The sequence below is a fragment of the Hyaena hyaena genome, unplaced genomic scaffold, assembly GCF_003009895.1.
Source record: "Hyaena hyaena isolate Hyena2069 unplaced genomic scaffold, ASM300989v1 scaffold_539, whole genome shotgun sequence".
NCBI lineage: Eukaryota > Metazoa > Chordata > Mammalia > Carnivora > Hyaenidae > Hyaena > Hyaena hyaena.
The window spans coordinates 202,512-229,542 of record NW_024081169.1 but is presented as its reverse complement, the minus strand read 5'-3'; the positions used below and the strand labels follow the sequence as shown (position 1 = coordinate 229,542).

Genomic DNA, 27,031 nt, shown 5'->3' with positions numbered 1-27,031 from the left:
GTGCCCCTCTTTCTCTGTTTCTCTACTGTTCTAAAATGCCTGAGCTGAGGGTAAATCTAGATAAGAAAAGGATGTACCATTCCTTAAAGTGCTAAGAGCCTTTTCCCTGTGGTGTCCCATGCTTGGTTTTCTGAGACTGCAGAATTTCAGGTAAAAGAAGTTTGTTTTGTGGGCTGTAGGGTAGGTTCTTGGATAAGAAAAAAGTCTTTGTCAGCCTTCCCAGAGCCAAAGAGTAACTGAGATTCTATCGGTGGAGCCTCCTGTGGCTAGCCCACCTGGGAAATTCAGCCATACTTTGTGGGGCACCAGGTCTGGGCATTTGTGGGTGTTCAAGCCCGTGTTAGGGCAGGCTGCCAAGGAGACACAGGGGTTACACACCTGGCCCTCACTGCTGCTTGGCTCCAGGGTTGTAACCAGGCTTATGAAAAGAGAGGGCCTACCAGGGCTGCCCTTCAGTGAGGGCCCACTGGAGAACGGACAATCTTGGCTTCCATCTGAAGACCTGATTGGTTTCAAGCACAGAAAAACTGTACCTCATCTGCTGCCGCAGCCTTACATTCCTATGAGCTGTAGGCTCTGCTCAAGATTTCTAACACTGCCGGCGACAGGGTCCTGTCCCACGTGCAGCAGGGATGGCACTAGAGAGAGAGACCTGTAGGGGCCATAGGTCCGGAGAAGCAGCGAGGCCCACAGAGGGGTGAGAAGCCCTGATATCAAGCTGGTGTGTGGTGCAAATTGGCAGGGATGGGAGCAGGAAGCAATTCTGGCCCAGGCCAGTGGTGACCCTCAGGTGTACTCCCCTCTGGGATTAGGAACAATGGGGCGTTGCCACCAAGGCCACAAGGCAGAGCAAACAATGGCACCTGTAGTTGCAGCAGGTGAACTTCAATGGCTGCCAAGGAGAGCTCAAGTGCCATCTGGGGACCCTGCCAGCCACAGCGGGGGAAGGGGGGGACGGGGGAGGGGGGCGGGGACCAGAGCCTGGGATTCCGCAGATCTCCTGCCCCAGGCTCTGAGCCAATGACTGTTGGTATTGTTACTCAGAACCCCTCTGGGGACCTTTCTCCAACTGGGAGAAGGGGGAACGGTACTCTTCCGTCCTTAGCGCAGAGATGCCCTTGATTTGTATTCCGGGGGATTGCCTGTGAGCAGTGGACTGTGTGTGGAACTCCACTGAAGTCGATGTAGGGCTCTACTAAGAACTTAGAATACCAAGTCCATGAGGGACAGTGTCTCTGACAGTGGAGATATAAACTCCCTCCCCATCACTCTGTCCTCTGACAGCTGGAATTTGGGCATTTCTGGTCTTTGGGTAAGGAGAATTTGTCTGCTGTCAAGGAAATCTATTCCAAACGAGATGTTTTATGATATTACCAATGGGTTTTTCCCCCCTAGTCATGTGTTTTCTGGAATATTCTATATTTATTGTCTATAGTTAGATAATATCTGAACAGTGTCCTGATCCTGCCCGTTCTTAAGTTTACATGTGTCATAGTGTGAAAATTGCACATGGATGCTGTCTTGTTGGCTGGCATAGATGCTAGCTCTCCTCCCGAGTGCCACAGTGACATGCTGGGCCTTCCTGTTTTGACTGCCTCATTCAGCGAAGGTCCGCGGTCACGCACGCTGATGTTGAGAATGACCACCCCCCTCCCCTCCCCTTCTCCAGTGGAGCACATGGTGCTTTCACACCAGCAGGCTTTGAGGAAATGAAGCTGTTCTTTCTTATTCTTCTTGGCAATAGTGTTTGAACTCTGTCTGGTATTCTGCTGAAAGCTTACCTGTTGGGAGAATAGTGAAGGGCAGGCTCGTAGTTCTCGAGATACAAGTATCAGATACTCCTTTAAAAAAAAAAACAAACCCAAATAGTAACAGCAAAACCATATCAGAGGTCGCGCAGCTCAGACCGGTGCCCCTGAAGCAGGCTTCTATGGAAAGGCCTCAGGCTCAGACTCGGTGCAGTTTGCCCTGAGGGAATGCGCTTGTGCGTTTTCTTTCCGATGCAGCTGTGGCAGATTCTTCAGAGGTCCAGCATGGCTCTGGCCTCCTTAAAGTACGTTGAAGGCCACAAATGAGACCACATCACGTGGGTTTCTGCCCCGAGGCTGCATGGAGAGAGAGGCCCTCTTCAGGCCAGTGGGTCCCGGCTCTGCATTAGCCAGCTTCATCTTGGGTCCTTCATCCCCAGTCCTTTTTTGTGGAGAGCAAGTGGAGAGCAAGTCAGACTGGCCTTGCCTGGTGAAGCTGGAGAGGGGTCTCTCCTTCACCAGCTGTGTGTGCCCAGCATCCAAGGCTACGGGCACTTCCCGTGTCTGTCCTATGACAGCAGCCCTTTAAAGTTATTTTGAAGTTGTGACCCTTTTCCCTTTACCCTCCCCACTCACACCTGTTAGTTGTGCCATTTGGCCAGAGTATACCAAATTAAACGTGAAGTATTTTATTGTGTGAAGTATTGTGTTGTGTACTTACCCTGAGGGATGGCTTTTCAAGCCAGGTATTAGGATGTTATCCCCTATCTGTCTGTTTTAAATACAAATGTATTGCAAGGAATACAATGGTATGGAATGGAATGGAATATTTAAAATTAGGACTGTCTTAGAGAATCTGAGCTAGCTGATTGCTATAACCATAGGGCATAGAAAAGAAGTTGAAGACCATTCTTGCCTGGAGGCTGTTGGGAGATTTTGTGAACCTCGCTGAGCGAGACAGAGAGGCCTGAATTGTGGACCGCAGTGTGGAAGCATCTGTGTTTTCCTCCAGTCTGCTCCTTGTTCTCCAGGTCCTGGAAATCTGGACCACCTCATGCCCCTGAGCCAGGGCTGCCTGAGAAGCAGAAGAAGTAGCAGCTGCCTCTGTTACCTTCAGCCTCCAAGGCCACGGCTAAGGGCCTTACCGCGAGGTCCCTGCCAAGGCCTTTGGCTTTCTTGAATGACTTGATCACACACTGATGTTTCGAGGCTGGGTGCTCCCCAGCTGGAGCCCTGAAAATGCTTGCATGGCATCCCTCAAGAAGGAGGCTCACTTGAAAGAAACTCACACAAAGTAAATCACCAGGACCGGATGGTTTCCATCCAAGAGTTGGGGAAGGAAATGAAGTGTGAAATAGCACAGATACTGATGAAGACATTAGTTCTCCATTAAAACCACAACTGTGGCAGGTCAGAGGAAGCTTGCTAACACGGTGATCTTATTGCTGGAGGGGGGAGATTAGTGGCCTGTCTGCTGCTTCCAGAAAATCCGGTCCCCTTGGAAAGAATGGCACAAAGTATGAACAATAACACAATAGCCTTTATCCCCTTAAAGCAGGTAAGAGGGACAGTGTGCTGATTCACACATGACACCATTTTAGTAGAAACCTGGGAAAGGTTTCTGCACTCATATAATAGTGAGTGTGTAACATGTAGGCTGCTATTCTCTAGTCTGCGCCCCTGGCAGACATTGCTAATCGATCTGGTACTCTTCCCTTTGAGCTTGGATGGGGTCTCCTTCGTTCTGTGCTCTTGACTGTCACCATCAAATGACCAGAGTTGACATCTTTGTTAAAGCTCATTTTCCCTCTGTGCCTAAGAGGATATATTTTATCATGGACCACAAGGGCTCATAATTAAATGATAACTCATGACAAGAAGGGGCTCTTTCACAGATAGTTTAGTTTAAGAGCATGAAAAAAAAAAACGTCACATTTTCCCTTCTAAAGACTAAGTTAGCTGGATATCCATCCCCAGCAATCAATGGTTTTGTGAGAACTGAATCCAGAGTGTAACCCTGACTCAGACCAGAGTAGGATCTTTCTGGAGGGAAGAGAAGTCACTTCTTCTGTGGCAACTAGCAGCATGCTCCAGAAGGTTCTTTTGAGGAATGAGAATCAACAGCAGCCTCCTTCATGAGGCATTTCCCTGCAGAGTTGTAAACGGTGTTGCGTCCTGCCACCAAAGTGACTCGGTGGGGCACAGAAGTGAGGTATGCTTTGAGAGAAGAGCTACGCTGAAGCCCAGGGAGAAGAGAGATGGGAACCTTGGACCTTGGAGAGGCTGAGTAGCTTTATGGAAAACCTGAAGTCTCCCTGGGACTGGCCTTCACTTCACACTAAGGGAGCAGAAGACCCGTTCTGCTGCAGGTCTGGGAATCCCGTGGAATCCACAAAAACATTTTGTCACTGGAATGAACAAAGTCTCCTGTCACTGATAACAATTGAAGCAATTTGGTTATAAGGGCGCCTGGGTGGCTCAGTCAGTTAAACGTGTGGCTCTTGATTTTGGCTCAGGTCATGATCTCATGGTTTGCGGGTTCAAGTCCTGCATCTGGCTCTGTGCTGGCAACATGGAACCTGCTTGGGATTCTCTCTCCCCCTCTCTCTCCACCCCTCCCCTGCTTATGTGCTCTCTTTCCATCAAAATAAACTTAAACAATTTAAAAAATAAAGCCATTTGGCTATAAGAACTATCCTATTAGCCTAGTGATCTCCATCTAAAGAGGTGTATGATGGAACAGATCTCCTGGAATATACTGTAATCTGATCATTTAAAGATAGTTGCCTGCCTGCCCCCATTAGGGAAAGGGCTATTTTTCTTGATCAGTGAAAAGTACAACATACTCTGATTAACAGAGAATTGGAATATAGTAAGCTGCATGTAGTGTGGGAGAGACGCTGCCTGTACTGTGGTTTCTCATTGATAATTCAGCATCTTGTCAGGATCTTATCAGGCTCCAGTCATCCCTGGGGCATTGGGCAGGTGTTGTGGCTCAGCAACGGTGGCCGCAATGATATGGTAGGACCCATTGGTCAGCAGACCTGGGACTTAGTCCTCACCCCACCAGCAGGTTCCCTGAGATCTTGCTCAGATCTAGCACAATCATGGGGCATGGAACGAGACGCTGGGGAGGGCATTTTGTCTAGATGTTTGCCTCACGGAGCAGGGGATTATCATCTCCGTTTTAATGCGAGGCAGTAGTTGTTCAGTAAAAGAGTAAGTTAAGTGCACAACGTGTGGGAGTTGGGGGGGGGGTTGTAGGGAGAGGGCAGGCTCCCAGCCAGCAGACCTTCTCATGTCACCTCTTTGCTTATGAGCCTCAGTTTCCTGTCTTTAATGGGTATGGAAAAGTAAGCGTGGGTTTCACATGGTGTTTAGAGCATAGGGAGAAATCTCTGTGGGTTAAGTGATTAAATGTCATGTAGATGACTTCTATTGTGAAGGCACTTGACAGTTGATAAAGTGCTTTCGTCTACAATTATTTAACCCTGCTGAAGACTCATCGCATGGGATTCCTTATCCACTTTCCCCAGAAGCCTCAGCTGAGACTCAGCGGGATGGAAATGGCTTCCTCAAGATCAGACCAAGGTCAGAACCAGGGCACATGCTTCTGCCTTCTGGTTCTGGACCCCCAGTTCCTTTCACCACATAATGATAGATAATGGAGAGTTTACTCTGTTTATCATTCACGTCGGTGGCAGAGAGTCCTTCCACGTCACAGCCTGGTAAAAATAGACCATGAGGGCAAGGAGGTTCTCAGCAGCAAACAAACTGAGCTCACCAAAATGTTCTCGTGGGCAGGCTCGGTTGCCGTGGCCTTTAGGAAAGCCTTGGCAGTCCTGCGGGCAGTGTTACCTACTCGCGTTCCCTGAGGAGCTGTCTCTTGGCTCTGGGGACAGGCGCAGGCCCTGCCCTAGAGGACGCAGGGCAAGGGGTGCGGGGTGATGGCAGGGAGGAGAGTTTCTTCTGAGGTGTGGGAACCACCAGTCTGGAGCCCATCCCTGTGGAGGGGCCAGATTGTGTGTCCCACAGGGCCAAATACACACGAGGAGAAACAGCCTGGTGACCCTGGGTGTCTGTGTCACTGAGGGTTTTCTGAGAGGCGGAGAAGGGCAGCAAGGGAGTATGGATGAGTAAATGTGGCAAGGCTGAAGAAAAAGCCCCATCAACATTCACTTAAAGATACATACATTTTTTAATTTTAGAGAGAGAGAGTAGAGGTGAGGGGCAGAGGGAGAGAGAGGGAGAATCCTAAGCAGACTCCATGCTGATGGAGCTCGATCCCACGACCCCAGGATGATGGCCTGAGCCACAATCAAGAGTTGGATGCTCAACCGACTGAGCCACCCAGGCGCCCCTTCTTAAAGATAATTCTTAATCCCCCGAACTCCCCCAAATGATTGGATATGCGCTATAATTTTAAAAAGTTATACATGCACGTGTATGTGGTTAAAACGCAGATATATGAGAAACAAGAAATCATACAGAGAAAGTGTAACACTCATAGAGAAAAACGGTCACTTTGTAAGGAATATGTTTTTGGGAAGATGTACCACTACTGTTCTGGGTTACATTTTGTTGAATACTTTTCTTGTTGGAAATATCTGCTTAAGAGGACATGCTTTATATTATAGCAGAAGACCTTGAAGATGGATGTTTTCCCCACTTGAAGGAAGCCTATCAAACCAGTGGTCCTGTGCTGTTAAAGTCATAGATTGCTTTGAGAATCCCATAAATACATACATACATTCTCTTCCTAGACAAATGCAAGTTCTTGCAACTTTGACACAACTTTAGGTCAGATAAACTGCCAAAGCCCAGCCACTGACATTAGGTTAATATCCTCTTTGTTGAAAAAAATTAGAAATTAATATTTTATGAAATAATTTTTCCTTTATAGAATGATTCACTGCATGCAGTTGAGATGGTTATAATTAAAATGTAGATATACAGCCAGTGTCACACAAAATATTCTGATTTCTCTGAAGTTCCCTAGCTGATAACATTTGTATTTTACATCTGTAGTCATTGCACGTTCATATATATACATATATATATTTAAGTAAGCTCTATGCCCAACATTGGCCTTGAACTCACAACCCCAAGATCAAGAGTTGCATGCTCTACCAACTGAGCCAGCCAGGTGCCCCCACAGTCACTTATAATTTTATCTAAGTTTTTTATTGGTTCTTTTAAAGATGCTGTGTAGTGTTACTCCACCGTAATTTGTGTCTGATGACACATGTGATATTGGTATAGTAAGGAAAATCTGCCTTCACCGTAAAATCAATTTTGATTACATGTAGAATATGGTATATAAAATAATATTTTAATGTATACAACAGCCCACACGCCATCAGTAAGATCTCATCCTCCAAACTTGTGAATTCTGGGAGAAAAAATTACTTCCATATGTTTCTAAAACTACTTAGGATTTTTGACGGGTTGGTGGTCTATTGATTCTAAGTATCTGACCTGTCAAAACGCCATCTTTAAACTCCAGTGATGCATAGAGGCTTGGAATTAGCTGGGACTGAATTTATTACAGAACAAAGGGAGGTGATGATTAACACACCCATCTGAACAGTAGGGGGGAGAATAATCCTTGAATGGATTAGATGCCATGATCCTAAAACTGCATTCTTTGAGCGTTGGGTCCCTGCCCAGAAATGGGGAGAGGCCAAACACTGTTGCCTTTTAAATGACAGGGTATCTCCATGGGACTCTGGTCAGGGACACTGGTGCAGAGTTGAGGGTCAATAGAGAAGAAGGCTTTCTTTCTCCTGCACTCTAGCAGAGTTGAGGACTAGACCTGCTCTGTGTGCAGTAACCCTCAAAACGGACAGCCCACCCAATTAGTGTTATCCAATTATCAGTCTACCTGTGTGGGTGGGGATTAGATTGAAGTGTAAATAAAAGAGTTGTTTTTTGTTTGTTTCTTGTAACCACTAAAGGAGAATAACTTACCTTTTTTTTTTTTTTTTGGACACTAGTAGGCTACTTTCAAGATAGGCATAGAAACTGTAGGAAGCTGAAATGAATTATTATGTACTGTCCCCCCAAGAAGTCAAGGGTGATAGGCAGGCTCTCCCTGTTCCCTGGCAATATCTGGTAGATTCTGTGCACCCCCAGGATGTAATTGCAGGGAAATTTATCTTTGTAAGAATAGTCCACAGACAGAGCACTAAACCCCTTTTCTGAAAGATTTTTCCATTATTCTCTCTTTCCTCTAACATTCTTATAAGTTTTATAAAAAGTCTGGATTTTTAAAATCACATGAATTGATAGCATTGATGGAGGTTGAGTCTCTGAGAAAGACCACCAGCAGAAGAGAAGCCTCCTGAGGAGGAAGCAGGCCATTAGGAAAGTCATTTTGACCCCCATTCCCTGGAGGGAATCACAAACCCAGGTGCTCAGGAAATCTCCTGTCACTCTGAGATGGGCTGGGACACGGTGCCATGTCCAAGGCTTCTAAATACAGTTCAGGCTGGGTCATCATGACAGATGCTGGCCTGGCACTCCCATGGGCTTTGCAGTGGGAACTCTGACAGCTTAAATGCCACGGCCCCTGGGCTCCAAGCCTTCCTGGGCTGGGACAGGGAGAGGCAGTACAGAGCCTTATGGGCAGGAGGGTAGGAGCAAATTTGGCAAGGAAATCCTGCTGCCTCGATGACACCGCTGCTCTTTCAGAAAGCGACAGGCACCCGGCGACACACCAGCTATTTTAGAAGCTGTCAGTTTCTGAATTGCTGACATACTTGGAGGACACTGTCTCTTCAAGAGTCATTCTTACCAAGGTAGGTAGGCCTGGGGGAAAACAGAGGCATGGTGTATCCAAGGTGTTGGCTGAGGAATGAGTGGAGGTCAGTGATCCAGGCAAGATGACTCAAGGAGTCAGTGACGGAGTTAGGAATAACATGTTGACTTTGGGATTCCCAAATCAGCCGCTACACCGAGGACAGTGTTAGGCAATCCCTTACCTTGCCCCACCCTCTTCTTGGCCACCACCAAAAATCTTCCCTGGGGTCAGCATCCTTTGACATCTCTTTCTCTTCTGGGGAGGGCCTTAGAGGGGAAAAAAAGACCAGAGAAGACAAGAGGGGGGCTTTTCCTGGAGGGCTCCGGGGACTTGGGGTGTGAGGATGGGATTCCAAGTGTTGAAAGCATGTCCAGCTGGGGTTGGTGAGTTGTAAATATAAAGACACTGCTACAAACATGATGAATCCAGGGTGCTCCTTTCCCCCTCAGCACTTGCCCTGTACCCCCGAAAGTAGATTCTTTTCTCTTGTCCAGGCATTTGGTTTTAGGGTTTCTGAAGATTGTGTGACACGGTGGATGAGTTCAAGCTTTGGAGTAAGACACCGGTTGGTATTTTTCTTCTCTCTGGTACTTCCGTGGGGGTGGCTCTGGGCAGGTTACCTCGGCTGAGTCTCAGTGATAGGGTTATAGTGCATGGCTCTCAGACCCCATCCTCATGCCCCCTAGGAGATTCCCTCAGGCTCTAGATCTTTTCTCCCTCCTCCGTGTGTGTTTCCCTTATCCTGAGATGAGGACGAGTGCTCTTGCCGAGGGTGTCACTTTGGAGTCAAGGGACGCTTCAGCCTCCCTGCTCTTTCTTGTGTTTCCCCCTTCTCATGGAACAGTGCCCTTGGATGGCTCCTCCAGCCAAGGTTGATCTCTATGCTTCTCTGCTCAAGGCTAGAGTCGGCTTCCCCAGCCCCATTTCCTTACTGAAGGTCCAGCATACCTCTTTGCCCCATGATATTCCCTGTTGTCTCTTCTTTCAGATTCTAGTCATTTCCCCTCTCGGTAGTGTGGCAGCCATTGTGGACCAGGAGGGCATCATGTAAGCAGACCCACACAAAAGGATGCTTTCTTCACTGATATTTTCACTGTTTCTTTGTTCTCTTTCCTTCTGCTTTTCCATTATGTCTTCTAACACTAGTCAAACTATCAAACTATTTGATAGTTTCAGCTCTGGGCCCTGAATTATTTTCTTCACTATGTGATCTTTTCCTGTTCTACATTTTATATTTTCTTTATTTGGATTTGCTTTTCTCCACTTAAGAGAACACAGACCTTCTTTCTCTCTCTCAGATATGGACAGGGAGTGATTGGGGAAACATCTAACCCTTGTGGTCACTCCCCTTTCCAAATGATGGAAGGAACTAACATTTAATATACTCCTGCTGTGTGCTAGAAGCTTTGCTGAGGGTTATTGACATCTCTATTTTAGATGAGGAAATTGGCCTAGAAAGGTTAAGTCGCTTGCTCAAACTCATACATCTGGGTCTATGTTATTTTTTAAAAATTTGTAATGTTTATTTATTTGAGAGAGCAAGAGACAGAGCATGAGCAGGGGAGGGGCAGAGAGAGGGAGACACAGAATCTGAAGCAGGCTCTAGGCTCTGAATTGTCAGCACAGGTTCGACTAAAGGCTTGAACTCTCAAGCTGTGAGATCATGACCTGAGCCAAAGTCAGACACTCAACCGACTGAGCCACCCAGGTGCCCTTGGGTCTATGTGATTCTAAAGAGGGACTGTTTTTTATTCCCTTTCTGGCAGCATCTCTGGAAACCCTGCTTTACTGCAGGCAGCAGAGACCTGCTGAATGGGGGGTGTGGAGGCTGCAAGAGCCACTCTGTTCCTAAAGGCAGGACTTACTCTGTTTCTGAAGGAGAGGCCTATGTGCCAACTACTTCTAGCTCAGCGTCACTAACTCTAGCACTTGAAGGCTTTAACCTTTTCCCCATTTTATCCTCATGACCACAGACACCTACTCTTCTTGAGTTCCTGTGGAGGAGAGTTAGTATCTGAGAATTTTTCTGATGCTTGGCTGGGAGCACTACTCATCGAAGTGACTGAATTCCCTGAACTCATTTGAAGCCTGTCAAAGGCTTCAGGTCTGATCTTCTCAATCAGTTTAACACAACTCACAGTCATGGAAGGAGAAGTGGGTGGGGATCCAATCGTTTAGGTTCTATGTAGACATGACCCTGTTGAGATTGGGAACATGGCATTTAATGAAGACACCTTATTACGAGATATTTGGTCTCCTGAAGAAGATCAGAAGATGAATAGTGTTCAAGATTCTTCATCTCACCTTCAGTCTACTGTCCCAGAGAGCAGTCTACTGTCACCTCTCTTCTCTTGCCTTGCTAAACATACAGGATTTCATTCATTCACTTATTCAATAAAACTAACATTTATTGAGTGCCTAGCATGTGCCAGGCACTGTCCCAGGTGCTGAGAATACAAGATTTCTAAGGCAGAATTACTTGCTGTTCTCTAAGCTGTCTGGTAGACTTTACTGCCATGCTTGTGCCTTGAAGTTCCCTTTTCCTGGAAGATCCTTCTCCTCCTTTCCCTATTTTTTCCTTTTAATCTTGCAAACAGCTTTTCAATAGGCCCAGAAAAGACCACTGGGCTGGAAGGGTTTCTTCTCACCTCTAAACTTCCATAACATTTTGTTGATACTACTCTTAGATGTAGTACATGAAAATTAACATTTCTCTATCCCCTTTACTATTGATAATGTATTGACATAAACATGCACACATACTCTGTTAATCGTTCATGAAAATTTCGCACAGGAGGTACTAATGATATCCTCATTTTATAAATGATAAAATTAAGGCTTCAAGAGGTTAAGTGACTTGTTCAAGATTAGGCAGTTGAAAAGGAAGAGGTGAACTTTAGAATTCAGTCTTTTGATTTCCAAAGTCTAGTCCCCAGCATGCTCAATGCCTCTTGGATTTTCACTATTCTACTTTTATTAGATTATATATTGACCCGTCCTGTCTCCTGAGTGATTTTGTATGTTCCTGAAAACTGAGATCATGTTTTATTCAGTTTTGTGCCCCTCATAGTACCTAGCACACTGTGAGGTTCAAGCTTGTTAATCAATAATTGTTTACAGAATAAATAAATGATTTATTGAATGGATGGATTTAGAAGATTACTGGGGAGATTGTTACATGATTGCCAGCCATGTAGCTCTCTTACATTCAGTAAACGAGATGGTTCCCTATGTTTGGCATGATACACTGGGTTTTAAAAAAAAATTTTATTTATTTAAAAATTTATTTTTTATTTATTTCTGAGAGAGAGAGAAAGACAGCATGAGCAGTAGAGGGTCAGAGAGAGAGGGAGACACAGAATCTGAAACAGTCTCCAGGCTCTGAGCTAGCTGTCAGCACAGAGCCCGACACGGGACTCAAACCCACGAACTGTGAGATCATGACCTGAGTTGAAGTCAGATGCTTAACTGACTGAGCCACCCAGGCGCCCTGATGTTGGGTTTTAAACTTAGTGTAGCTTGTGTATATTTTGAAGGGAATTTTGTACACAAATGTCTAACCTACTTACATGTTTGAAATTGCCATCTCCAAGGCACTGTTTCTGGAAGTCATAGTTAGATTATACTTACTGCTTGGAAATTAGCTCCTTACTTCTTCCCCTTTAGTGGATTAGCATGAATATGTTTACTTATTGGTGCTCAGTGAAAATATCCTAACAAGGTATAAAGCAAGGTCTTCTAGGGCTTATGGAGAAAGACCTCCTTCTCACTTCATAGAAATTAAAAAGACCATCAGGCAGATGTCTGATGGTGCTATGGCAGTGACCTGGGTGGTGGTGGGCGGTTCAAAGTAGTTGTGGTTGCAAAGAGCAAATAAGCAGTGGCTTGGGGATGAGTGAATGTGTCACTTAACCCAGAAAAAAATGCCAAGAGCCTCAAGGAGGGACCTGTGTTGACAGCTGCTGGCCCAAAATTGACTGGTAAGTCTTGAAGACCACCCAGTCAATTAGGATCAACTTTTGGAGGACCTCTGGTAGAAGAGCTATTTAGATTGAATATTGCCATGTGGCTTCTAACCAATTTTTTATTATTCCCCTTATGCATCTTCTGTGCTTTCCATCAGGAGTATTTTCTGAACCAAAATTCAATTCAATTGAATTTAAAATTCAGTCTCAAAATTTTTAATTTTATAGGAAGAATTAAATAAGATATTTGGAATTAGGACTGTTCTAGAAAACCCAAGACCCATATTTGTCTTTATTTTTTCTTGGTCTTCCTGTTTAACTTGATCATTGGCATCTAATCTTATATGTTCATTTGATACTTTATTGTTTATAAATGCTTTATTGTTACCAGATGAATTCTCCTCAAATACAGATATCCATTTAGGACTATCAAAAACTTTTGGGCTGTGAACTATGACCTGAGTTAAGCCTAAATTAACCAAATTCTGCACGAGTAAGAACTACCTCAGCTGCTTTTTCTTGTCTCTCAATACTGTCATTACACATTTCTCAAAGTCTGTACGTTTTCCAAGTACCTTCTAATGTTGTTTTGCTTATGGTCTAAGCTAGAATGAAAGAGTGATTTGACATTGACAGTGATCTTCAGTGAACTGTCACCTTTGGATGTTTTCCCCAGAGGAGGAACTGGGGATAGGAAGTAAAATACAACAAAAGGGGGCCTTTTGTACTTGTACTTACTTATTTAATAATGTTAAGTTGGTGCAGACACCTCAAATATTCCTGAACACAGCTGTCCCTCTACTGAGAAAGGAAAAGTCTTGTCTGGCCTTGGCTTGAATTTTCTCCTCTCCCAAAAGAACTGACAATGTTTTAGTTTCCATAGAGCTATCTTCTGACTGAGGAGCCTGAACATTAGCTCTGCATTTCCAAGTTCAGTGTGGGAAGCACCTACCTCTAAGGGCTCATTCTGAAAATGGGGAAATAGCGTACGGTGGAAAGAATGTCAACCCTAGCGTCAGGCTAACCCAGATCGCACTGTGACACCTACTATATAATGTGAGAAGGCCTCTCAATCTGGCCAAGCCTCAGTTTCCTCATTTGTGAAATGGCAACAGTAGTGCTCATTCATAGAGTTTTCTATGAAAATTGCATGAAATAATGTATATGAAGTATCTAGTGTAGTGCTTATTACTTCTCTTCCCCTTTTGCTTCCATCTTCAAAGTATGCTGGAGCATTAGAGGCTGAAACTTTCATGACATTGAGCCTTCATCTGATCAACAAGAAATAAATATAAAAATTACTGCTGCCACTTCTTTGCAAAGCCTCTGTAAAAGGCTGAATTCTTAGGGATGACTTTGGGTCCTTGCCTCTGGTTCTGTGTATCACTGAGTGAGATGCTGGTTGTCAGGTGGAGAGTGCTTTAGGCAGCTGAGAGATAATGTGCTTTTGGTCTCCTTAATTGGCTTATTGGCATGGGAATTGCAGGCTTCAGGTTACCTCCTCCTTTTCCCAAATAGAACTTGGAGGGCATGGAGAGCTCAGAGACTTCATTCCATCACCAAAGTCATCTAACGGGCTCATTTGAGTGTTTGCTATCATCATAATTTTAGTTTAATCCAACCTGGGTTATAGTTCATTCCCATGAAGCTCTGGACTGGGTATCAAATTTGGGCTCAGTCCGTACTCAGGTCAGTGCCAAAGGCTCTGCTTCTGCCATATTTAGAATTACTCTGTGAAAAATTTCATCACCAGATTTTGCTAAGCTACCTGATAAAATCTGACATTCCAAAACCAATTTCAACTGTACTGGTCCTCTAGAAATAGAAATTTACTTGAGCATGGTGCAGAGAGTGCTGCCTGCCCTGGTATGAATGAGAACCCTTGGATGGCTGTGGGAGTCTTGGTTTTGGAGGCTTCAGGATTTAGGAAATAGACCAAAGAGTGACGGCCCCACCAATATCAGATAGGAAGTGCCACTCAATATAGTCATGTCCCAGTTATTGGCAGGAAAAAAAATGTTTGATTATCATCTGGGTTGTGTCTTTCTCCTTTGTTTCAAACTATTTTCTTCTTTGGAGTAAAACATGATAGCTGAAGTCCAGGTTAATGGAAGTGGCACTGTACATCTAATCTCAGAACATTCTACATCTCTTATCTGACTTATAGCCATCTTCAGTGACCCATTTCCCACCATGAAAACAGGCTGTTCTACATCATTCATATAGAAGATGTGGCAAAACATTAAACTCAGCTTGTGGAATTCATAGTCTGGAAGGGGAGACAGAACTACCATCATTTTCATTTGAAAGAAGACTTTGGTATGAAGAAAACAAAGTCTAAGCTCCATATTATGAGACCCAAGTTCCTTCTGGAATATAAACTCTATGTGGCCAGAGATTCCTCTGCGCCCCCCCCCCCCCCCAATGTCTCAAGAATCTAGAAGAGTGACTGGCACATAGTAAATGTTAAATAAATATTTATTTATTTGAATTTGAATTGAGCCTGACATTCCACCTTTATCTCTTATCTCATCTCCCCTCTTCTCTTATGTATTTTAAGCTCTGGCCCTAGCAGTGTGCTTGTAATTCTCCAAAAATGACAAGTCCTTACTCATGCTGTTCTAACTACCTTAAATTCCATCTCCTAATTTCTTTGTGTGCTCATATTGAACTTCTATTTCAAGTCTATTCTCAAATATCACCTTGTGAAATCTTCTTGATCCTAAATTATTGACTTGCTTGCTTTTCAATGCTCCTTGATTCCTTACTCCCATATTGTTGGGACACCTACTAATCAGTCTTCTTTAACAATTTGTGTGTCCTTCCCATCAGATCGTGAGCTCCTTCAGAGCTCATCTGTTTTGGTCCATTAATATATAACCTGATCTGTACAAAGCAGAAATGTTTGGTGAAATAAAAGTGGAATTAAATATAGACTCATATGCCTGCAACCCTTGGGAGGCAGAGCTAATGTAATCTAGATTTTGGTATCAATAATATATGATGGTGCTAATAATAATATCTCTTAGATTTCTTTCATTAAATTTGTTATATACATAAAGTCTTAGCAGAGCACCAGATGCATAGTAAATGTGCAATAGATGTTGACCATTAACTCTTTGGTTGGGATAGCTTTCGTGGGCTTATATTCATCTCACTGTCCAAAGTCACTGGCACTGTTATCAACAGAATCATTAGTTTCTGTTATCATAAGGATATAAATATAATTTTCTAAGCAGGAGGATATCTTCCCCAAGATCCTAATAGTAAAGATAAGGAAATACTAATAGATAAAGGTAAGTAAATAGTGAAGATAAGGAAACTGAGCCTCCATGAAATAAAGTGACTTTCCAAGACCCCACGCATGGTGAGTAGTGGAGTCCCAGGAATAAATGTGCTCTGTTCACTAGTAATAAATTGTTCTTCAAATTATTAGTTAAATGGAGATGAAAATCACCTTGAAGACTGTGACATATGTTTTAATAATGTCTGGTTTTGATATGAAGTCAAAATACACATGATTTAGGCATTTTCTATACATGTCAACCAACTCAACTCATCATGGTTGAGTTGCTGTTGTTAGACCTGGTGATCTTTAAACTGCACTACTAATCCACCCATTATTCAGTAGACTTAAAAGGGACTTTATAGCACCTCTAATTAAATGTGCATGTGCTGTGATAAAACGATTGAGGAAGATGAGGGCCAGAATAGTCATGTGAGTTGCCGGGATCAAGCATATTAAGCCATTTCATTTGTAAGGATTGTTACACTAGTTGAGGGTTGTTTCAGAATTGTTGGCTGTTTTGGCCAGGGTTGAACCTAATATCTTGGGAGAGACCTGATCATTGGATCAGGAGGCGGAAGACCTAATTTCTAGGCTATGGTTTTTTAAAATTTTTCTTAGCCTCAAGTCCCTCATCTAGATAATGGACATAAAAATACGCCATTTCTATTTCATCAAATGGAAGGATATATTAAATAATGTATAAAATGTAAATTAAACTATTTTATTATTGCTATTATTTTGCATGAATTGAGAATTGAACTTGCTGTAGCTTTCTTTTTTTCTGAAAGCTTTTTATTTATTTTTTTTTAATTTAAATTTTAGTTAGTTAACATACAATGAGATATTGGTTTCAGGAGTAGAATTCAGCACTTCAACAAGTGCCCTCCCTAGTACCTATCTCCTATCTAGCCCATCTCCCACCTACCTTCCTCTGTCAATCCACAGTTTGTTCTTTATCAAGAGGCTCTTGTGATTTGTTTCCCTAAACTCAACCATCTCTGAGAACTTAGTGTCACAATATCCATTTTATCAACACGAAATAGGTCAGAGAGAGAAAGCAAGTGACGCCATGATCTGATGATTAGAATCTCTTTTGTAGGGATTTTTTTAGATGATAATAGATATGTTAGTTTGACCGTATAAATCAGATGATGTTCTCCAGTGACTTGTAACTGGCATCATGTAAACTACCAAAGACTTTTTTAACTTCCTTAGTTAGGTATAACATTATCATTTAGGTTCCTGATTGGCTGAAATGTCCCTTGTTAAAATATCATCCATAACAAACATCTGACAGCCAAGAAGTCTTTCCAGGCCATTCAAATGCATTCCTAATGGTTATTTTTTGAAGGCGGGAAGTCACAAATTGCTGAGAATTAAAAAAACACAACTTGAAAACATGGAAGTGTTTTCTGATAATCACAGGACTGATTGTATTTTCATGGTGACCCTATTTGAAATAACCTGTTCTGCATTTCTTACAATCATGACTTAATTAACTTGATTTTAGTTACATTCTGATTAATAGCTAAAGTAACTGATGTGGTTAGCCTAAATATTTTATATAGCTATGATTTAGAGTGTATTTTACAAAGAATCAAATTTTATTTTTATGTAAGGCGTTGATCTTTACTCTGAGATTCCTGTTTCAAGAGTATTATAGGGTAGCTTAATTTATATTATTGAAAATGTGGGCTGGTGCCTGTATTCTGTGTATAAAAGTCGCTTTGACTCTCTTTTATGAGGGAGTGATAATTAGGAGCACAGAGTATTTCTGAAAAAAATAATGTATCTGAAAATTATCTTCATGGGCAAATACTGCCTATGTCTCCACATCTTGTCCATTTCTTTTCTAGTAAGCATGAGTTCCCCAGGGATGTTCTAGCCCTCTCAGATCCCCTCTTTTCTGGATTCCTATGAGACATGCAAGGCAGAAAACTGCCTGGTACTATTTGTCTTGGTCTCTGACTGTGTGTGAATGTGCTTAGTTTCCACTTGTACTGTAAATACCTTTAGGAGGAGCCCTGTCCCATACTTTGGTATTTTCCAGAATCTAGCACAGTGCTGGGCACATAGTAAGCACCCAATAAACACATAATTAATCAACACTAAGTGGGAAACTTCTCAAGGTCTGGGGCTCTGTTTCAAATTATCTACACGGTACCTCATATAGGGCCACATGCTGATAGGTGCTTATTGATTGATTTGATTGAAACTATAAACAGAAGACCCACTGAATTTTTTAACTTCTGTGATAATCTGAGCCCCTAGTCTTTTTCCTCACTTAACTTGTCTTGCCCAAGCAGTTTTCATTTTATGCTTCTAATTGAGGTAGCCTGAGTTATCACTGAAAGCTACATTAGAAGGGATTCTGACATTCTTCAAGTCATTAGAGGTGGAAGAGATTATAAAAGTTTTTAGCTCAGTCTTTCTAAATACATGATAAGGAAATAGATCCATTGTAGTTAAGTGACTTGTCCAAGGTGACTTATTAGTTCATTTAATGTTACACTTTGAGCTCCCATTTTATTCCAGATGACACAGGGAGATAAGAGCAGAGTCTCTGGCTTCCTAATTCTCCAGCTATAGCCCCATTCCAATCCCAAACTCCAATGTGGTCACCATTAAAAAGTTATCGTTTAGTGCAGTGGTATCTTTCCCTCCCCTCCCTCTTGCTAAATACTTATTAGAGATATCATATGTCCAAAATACCAACTTATTCATAATTGGAGCACGTTGTGGTAAGGGGATTTCATACCACTTTGTTCCCAAGGATAGGACAAGCCTATTTTTAAAAAATTCTTGCTTTGAGGCATTTTTTTGTTTTTGTTTTTGTTTTTAATATTTTTATTTATTTCTAGGAGAAAGAGAGACAGTGTGAGCAGAGGAGGGTCAGAGAGAGAGGGAGACACAGACTCTGAAATAGGCTCCAGGCTCTGAGCTGGCAGTCAGCACAGAGCCTGACGCGGGGCTCAAACCCACGAACCGCGAGATCATGACCTAAGTGAAAGTCGGACGCTTAACCGACTAAGCCACCCAGGCGCCCCTGAGACGTTTTTTAAAAGTTCACAATACTTGTGATAAGTGAGGAGCTCTTGGCATTATCACAGAAACGATGGGATTTGGGAACCTGTGATTTGGGGGATCTGAATTACTGTGTGTGACAGCGTGTGTGAGATGATGTGATGGCTCTGCAGTGGAAAGGCATATAGAATCGGGGGGTAGGGGGCAGAGATTTGTCACTCAGCAGCAGCTCCTGTCTTAGATAAGTAGCTCCACTTTTCTGTACTTGAAGGAGATCAAAATTAGCACCTGTTTACCTCCAAGTGTAACATGATGTGCTTAGACATATAAAACCTAGATAGAAAACTTTTTTTTTTCGTGAAGATGGTGACTTTACTAGTGAGCAGGGATAAACTAGGTTTGGGGCAGAGTTTCCTCTAACCAAAGCTTGGTTCAGTTCTGCAGTACCCTGAATGTCTTCAGAAGTGAAGGGTGATGGCCTGAGGAGGATGGAGAGAAATGGCACTTTGCTCCTTGTGGGTGCCAGCGGCATTGTGGGAGACTCTTGCCAGCAATGCTGTGTGGGTTTGAGAGAGAAACAGGCTAGAAGGAAAGAAAAGGCAGGGTCTCATGGGATGGTTTTTCACAGGCCTAGAAACCTGCTGCAGGTAAGTGAGGATGCTGCAAGGTGGTCTGACTTTCTATCCCATCCTTCTTCATCCTGCTCATGTCGAGGACTGATGCCCAGGAGGCCTTGACCTTTGACATCAGTGAACAGTCAGTTGTCATACTAAGACACTGCTGTTTCCAACAGCAGTGTATGTGTTTATTTACAGGGGAAGCAGTCAGAATCCTAGATGTTAAGGGTGGGTTGGAGAAATAGGTTCCCAGGCTTAGCTTGTGGTATTTGACCTAAGAAGATTGTACCAGCTAATCTGAGTTTGGAAAGTCTTAGGAGATACCATTCTTGGCATTGGGACTTTAAAGCTTTAAAAATTATAGCAAACTCCCTGGTAAATCTGACTCCAGCCTTCTCCATCACTCTTCATGCCCCCCCCGCCTGCAACCCCTTCATGAGTACAGAAGACACAGGAAGAAAGGACCATCTGGCACAGCATGCCAGCTTTTTATTTGGTTGCTCTCAATCCTGCCTTCCTGTTTGGATCACCCCTCCTCTCTGCTCATACTTCAGAAACCAATCAAGGTGTCTCCTGAACTCATTTATTCCCTTTGTTTCAACCGCCTTCTTGGGTAACTTTTTCCATATGCGTATATCCTTGCCTTACAACAGACTTTTTTTTTTTTCATTTTTCATCCAAAATGGCCTGATTGGACTCTTAGGAAAAACCATTCACTCAAATATATGACAAAGTGCTTCTAAAGGTCTCAAACAACTTTTCATTACTTTTGATGGCCAGGATATATAAATAAGAGAAAAAAAATGGCTGTGTTTAAAAATAACTGCCTGATGGGCAGTGATGCTGAGTGGTGTGAAATTAAAGAACATGTTACTGTTGGCATTGAACTTCCCTCCCCTCCAAGTGAAATTATCTAGATTTGGAGCTCTGTGGTCTGTAATTATTTTTTTTTTAATTTGGCATTTTTACTGTTGTTTCAGTTTGACTTCATTCCCTTCACCATGCTGACATTGGTACTCTTTATATTGCCTGTTGTGGACTATTTTTCTTCAACTGTTGCTAAAACTTACTAAAATGCCAGATGTCATGTTGGAAACATGAAACCTAAAAGATGGTCATAAATCACAAAAACAAACCATAAAAAAGAAAATAATAAAATACGCTGTGCGCTGGAGCTTCCCAGCTTTAAGTCTCCTTTTGTTCACACCACCCCACCTTTACTCCATGCCCCCATCCAATCTCCTATCTTTTAGGAAGATGGGCAGGGGGGCAGCTTTGCAGTTTCTCACCTAAGGCTTGACTGTTTATTTTGCAGATTCCGAGCAAAGCACTGGTTCAGACTCTGAGGTGCTCACTGAGCGGACTTCCTGCTCCTTTGACACTCACACTGACCTGGGCCCTGGGGCTGCGGGCCCTGTGCCTGCTGCCATGTCTTCCATGGAAGAGATTCAGGTGGAGCTACAATGTGCTGACCTATGGAAGAGGTTCCATGACATTGGAACCGAGATGATCATCACCAAAGCAGGCAGGTAAGGACAAGTTCCTTTGAATGACCAGCTTCCAGGAATGGAGTAAAAACAGTAGGAGCTGTTACATTTTTCTTTCTCCTTATTTGTGGTAGGGAACACTGGCAAAGCCAAAGCAACTTGTACTCACTTTTCTGCATCTTGGTAAAGTGATCTTGTGTTTACTGTGATTTTGCTATTTTCCTCCAAGGGCCATTCCAACCTCTGAATCACCTCTATGCTCCCAAACATTTTCTGCCTCCAAATGTATTTTAGCTCATACCAGAGATCCATGGTACATAAGGGCCAAACGGTAGATTTCCAAAGCAAGTATTAACTTCACCATCCAATGTTTTCAAGAGAAAAAGTTTGCTCCCCAAACAACAGCTTGCATCTTCTAAGGCATTTAAAGCAGCCAGATGTTTTTATAAGAAATTTGTTTTTGGTAAGAACTGAGCTTGGTACATGACTGAGCCCTGCTTATTGATCTGTATGTTTTATTGTTGGCTTGGAATTCTTACAAAGTTTGAATGGTGACCCGGTGGAAACTTTTGCAAAACTATTTATGTAGGAAGATAAAAGTTTTTAAAATACGGTTTCTCTTAAAATAAATGCTTTTTATTAAGCTATTCCTTCATTGGCATCTTACAGTTTTCCATATTTATGTATCTGTTTTGTGCTGGATACTCAACATATGTTATTTCGACATATTATAATCCCATACATAGATGAGGATGAAAAGGCTTAAAGAAGTTAATAACTTGACCAAGTTCATATGGGAATAAAGGGAAGCTCCAGAATTTCACACAAATCTGTCTGGTTCTAAAACAATGGTCTTACCTATTTATAATTCTGCACTGTCAAGAAATGGTTGTAATTTTTGCTCCTTGGACTAAAACTGAGAATAATTTAACTAAAAATAAATTTAGACTAAGTTTTTGAGTATATAGGAATAGTTAATTAAAGTTAAAACAATTATGCAGCTTTCATATTTTCAAAGCCAGTCTGGGGACCAAAAAGACCCACCCAATTGATCATAAGCTGTCTCATGAATGTTGGCATTTAAAGTAAAAGAATATTTGAATGCATGTAGAGAAACGTTCCAATGCAATAAGACATCACAAAAGCATGAAGTCAAACTGAACCTGACGTCTTGTTCATTTTATTTCTCCTTTAGAACCTTCTTCCTTCTCTAAGGTTTAGTAGTGAATAAAACCTTTAAAAAGCACCTTAGGAGAAGCACCTCTGAAGGGAAATTATTTTCAATACCATTTCTATTTTGTTGCTTGGCTTTCAGTCTACTTCTGTTTTATATTTTTTTTTAAATATTTTTTTTATGTTTTATTTATTTCTAGGAGAGAGAGAGAGAGACAGCGAGAGCAGGGGAGGGTCAGAGAGAGAGGGAGTCACAGACTCTGAAACAGGCTCCAGGCTCTGAGCTGGCAGTCAGCACAGAGCCCGATGCGGGGCTCGAACCCACGAACCGCGAGATCATGACCTAAGCGAAAGTCGGACGCTTAACCGACTAAGCCACCCAGGCGCCCCTACTTCTGTTTTATATTTTGAGATGTTACAACTTAGGAGGAACCAGATCAGTTCAAGGAAAAAGTTTTTTATTCTTCTTTTTGAAAAATGTTTATTTATTTCAAAAGGGAGACAGAAAGGGGGGGAACATGTGAGTGGAGGAGGGAGAGGGGAAGAGGGAGAGAGGAGAGGGAGAGGGAGAGAGGAGAGGGAGAGGGAGAGAGGAGAGGGAGAGGGAGAGAGAGAGAGAGAAAGAGAATCCCAAGCAGGCTCTATACTGATGTGGGGCTCAAACTCACAAAACTGTGAGATCATGAACTGAGCTGAAATCAAGACTCAGCCCCTTAACCGACTAAACCACCCAGGTGCCCCTTTATTCTTCTTAGTTTTGGGCAAGGGGGGTGGTTTGGAGAGAGGGGGAAATATTACATTTTTTTGTTTGCTTATAGGATTTTCCAGTTTTTATTTGAGGTTTTCACTGACTACTGTTGAGTCTGTGTCTTCCAGCCATTTTTGTCTCTGATATCATTCCCTTGTTCCCTGCACTTCAGTGAATTCAGTTTACCCCAACACCTTTTTCACAGCTCTCCTGTGACCTCATTTCATGATTTGTTCTACAATATTTTCTTTTCCCCATCTCTGCCTTCACAAATTCACTTGATACCTGGATTTGTCCAAATATTCCCAGTGCATACGTATACAGTTTGTTCTTTAGTCATATCCCTTTGTTTAGGTTTAGAAAAGTTATTCATTGCTTCTGTATTGGGTTGCCTCAGCCTTTGATATTGCTACATGTAACTCTGCTCAAGTAATTCTGGAACAACTCAGAAACATACAAATAGAGTTTTCCCTTTGTGAATTTTTTTCACCTTCTCCCCATTCCTCAAGTCAGTTTCTTCCTTTTCACTACATTTTCCTTCCTTTGTAGTGTCCTTTTCAGTTTTAATCTCAATTTCCATCTTCTTAGTTATATTAGTATTGTATGACTCTGTTCTTTTTCTTGCTCAGAAGATCTTAGTCACCATCTACTTCTTCTAACACCCCAGACTGTAATCTTGTTGATTCAGAACTACTGCTGTCTCCAGAGCCTTCAGTCTGTAATCTGTATAATCAGCACCATGGACAGAGTTCTTGTAGGAATTAATGGGTTTGGAAGACACAAGAATTGGCCTGAATTTAGCCATAAAATTAAAACCAAACACATCTCATTTTCTGAATATGAAAGATTAATTTTTCCCTAGTGTGTTATGACTTCACTTGATATTATGTGCTAAATTACCGTCAAAAGAAAAAGCAACTTTTGGTAAGTTTTTAGGAAGCGAATTCACATGTTGTCATAGAATTTTAAAGCAAGAGGGCACCTTAGAGATTATATAGTTCCCTTTCTTTGTATTATAGTTGATAAGGTTAAATAACTTCTCCAAATTCCATTCGATTCCATAACTTCTCCATTTTAGAACTTGGATATTTTTTGGTAAGGGACTGGTAGCTTCTCCACTCAAGGTCATGTGAGTGTTGAGACAAAACAGGTATTGAAATGAAAACCATCTAATCCTTTTTCTTGAAGTCATGAAGAAAAGACATTCATCTCTTTCAATGTAAGCCTCTAAAGATGGCTTAGAGAAACCACATTTTCTTAACTCAGATAACAAGTGAGAGGACTTTCTTTCCATCCCTGGCAAGGTACTCTTCCACTATTTATAAACACAAGGCAGTCATAAGTCATTGTTATTAAGAAGGGAATTAATGGTTTAAATTTAAGTATATAGATCAAAGTTCCCAAATTTTGGGGAAGAATTAATGTGTATCAAAGGGCCTAACCTATAGTGAATCTTAGATTTAGTTATGAGAAATTCACTATTGAATTTCATTAGCTCACTGTAAGACTAAAATATAAAGCTTTCTAATTAAACTTGTGAGCTAAAGGGCAAAAACCTAGGATGATATACCAATAGAAGCTTCTGAAAAGTTATAAAGTAGGAAAGAAGGAATGGTTATACATTATTCGTTGCAAATATTTACAAATTAGCCATCATTCCTATTAAAGGTCTATGTTCCCTCTTGCCCCCAAATACGATTATGATGTCACTGACCTACTACCAGAGAACATTTGCTTTTTGAGTTGCTTCTGGTGAGCAATGCAGTGTGTGACTAGCACAGAAAGCCCCTCATGTAAACAACTAGGGCACATACGCAAGATGGCTGTCTGGGGTCAGGGTATGGTCTATGGCCATGAAATGGAGCAAAGCCAATTAGGCTGTATATGGATCAAGCCTGTGACCTTGACCTCATTAGCACCGTGCTCTGCCTAGCTAAACTAACTGGCCCCAGATGGTTAAGCTTAGTGCAGCATTCTGTGTACAAGTACCCTAGAGCACATGCAGGCAATCCAAAGTTTTGAACTGAGCACTTTTCATGTCTGACTCCTAAATGAATGGCATACAAAAGAGCTTGATGTTTTTCTTCTTTCTTATAGCTAAAGAAGAATGGAGAATTTTATTCTAGACCCCTTGAAACTCAATACTCTTCTGGGTTGCTCCCTCTCCTCCTCTTCAATTATGAGAGTAGTTGTAAAGTGCCATATCCTGACCTTGCTTGCTTTGGCAAGTTTAACAAGCCATTGTGGTAGAAACAAGGTACTGCCCAGAGGCCACTAGAATTCATTTGGTATTTGCTCCCTATTCCACAGGGTCCTCCCTCTGACACACATGTTGACAGCCTGAGAACTTGCAGAAATTTTTCTACAGTTTTATGCCTTAAAAAAAAACAAAACCCGAACTTTGTTGGCCCTTTGTTTGAGGATTGGTAGCCTCTTACTTTTTGTTTCTTTTCTTGAAAGATTACTTTTAAATAGACTCAATCAATCAAAAACTATTTCATGATCACCTACAATCAACTGTGGTAAGCTACTTGACTAATAAGAGCATAAGTTATTCAAGTACATTAAGTGTAAGAGGGTATTTTCAAGGGTGTTATGGTCTAATAAGAAATGTATGTGTAGATACGCACACATTGTCTATCTATCTATCTATCTATCTATCTATCTATCTATCTATCTGTCTAATCACATTAAAGATGAACTAATTTATAAATCAAGGTAGGTATGAGCATTTGGAGTGTATGAATCATCAAATAGGTCAATTTAAGTTAAGAAGATGTACTATTTCAGCAATGAATCCTCAGCATATTTTATAGCAATAATTTCCAAAGTGTAAAAAAGCAGCCAACTTTGAGGATTAGAAGAATTGGACTTTGGTGTGCTTAGAGTTCTTCTTAAGAAGAGATGACCTAAGCTTTTACTCTGGCTACTTCTCCCCCTCTCATTGTTGAGCTTACTGCCTATTCCCCTTCATAGGAGGATGTTTCCTGCCATGAGAGTAAAAATCACTGGCCTGGACCCACACCAGCAGTACTACATAGCAATGGACATTGTACCTGTGGACAATAAAAGATACAGGTAATGATGACTCTGGGGTACCATCACCAGCATTCCAAGACAGTTCCTTAAAATCACTAGATGAAGCATTTTAGCAGTGCACTGTACTATACACTAAACAGAGAACAAAGATAGAGGATAAATCAATAACCAGGAGCAGAGCACCAGGCAGGAAGTGGTCACTAGTGGTTAGAAATCAGGATGTAGCATAAGGGTTTAGTCTGGAATCCTCCCATATTTCTGGAAAGAGTGAGATTGTATAGTGTCTGCAAGGGTTGCAAAATTCAAATGGATATTAAATCTAAAATTAATTCAGTTAACATTGAAAGTGATTAACATATTGAATGATTTGGTTTATGAAATGCTGAATGAATTGAGAGGATTTATTTTGGAGAGGTGGAGGAGAAGTGGACCAATGTAGTATATTCAGTCATGTAACTAATGGATTGCCCTGTGGATGAGGGAGGGCAAGAAGAAGAGAAATGGGTAAGATTTCAAGAATGATATTTAGTTAGGGCGAATTATTGTTTATCAATATGGGTTGTGAGCAAGTTTGTTAAATAACTTTCCTTCAAATTCATTAAAGGCCAATACAATGTCTGTATTTCTTGGATGGCTTACATGTAGCTCTATTTAATTATTTATTTATTTATTTATTTATTTATTTATTTATGTAGTTCTTATTTAAAACAAGTTGTGGCATAATCAATCTCTTGAGATTTCAATCAAATCAGTGAATCATGAGTCATTTTCAAAATATTTGAGTCCTTGGCCCTAAACCCATTAATTAGGAGGTGAGAGATGAATGAATGGAGGAAGACCAGGGCTAGTATGGTAGAGGGAGAGAGCTGGCTGAGAGAGAAGTGATCTAGATGCAGGACTTAGGACAGGAGATGCTTCTGATCTGTCTTAGAGGATCTTGGGAGTTGTGATTTGGACTGAGTGCCTCTGTTTGCTAGGGTCTGTGTCCCACATAGTCCTTTTTAAGTGAAAGGCAGGGAAGTGCCAGATCCATGGAGAGCTCTCTTCAAAACTATAGGGCAATTGGCAGACTCTGGAAAACTGACCTCCTTTGCTACCAACAATGTCTCTTACTTTCAGTGGCTTTGTGGGAAATAATG

At 42.0% G+C, this 27,031-nt stretch overlaps 1 protein-coding gene across 1 annotated transcript in view; it reads left to right on the top strand.

Annotated features, from left to right (window-relative positions):
• The window catches only part of TBX15 (T-box transcription factor 15), a 101,600-nt gene that overhangs the window by 34,221 nt on the left and 40,348 nt on the right, over positions 1–27,031 (top strand). The window contains exons 2-3 of the mRNA XM_039255672.1: positions 20,761–20,974; positions 25,830–25,931. Coding sequence (XP_039111603.1) covers positions 20,761–20,974; positions 25,830–25,931 — 316 coding nt within the window. The remainder of the gene's footprint in view (positions 1–20,760; positions 20,975–25,829; positions 25,932–27,031) is intronic.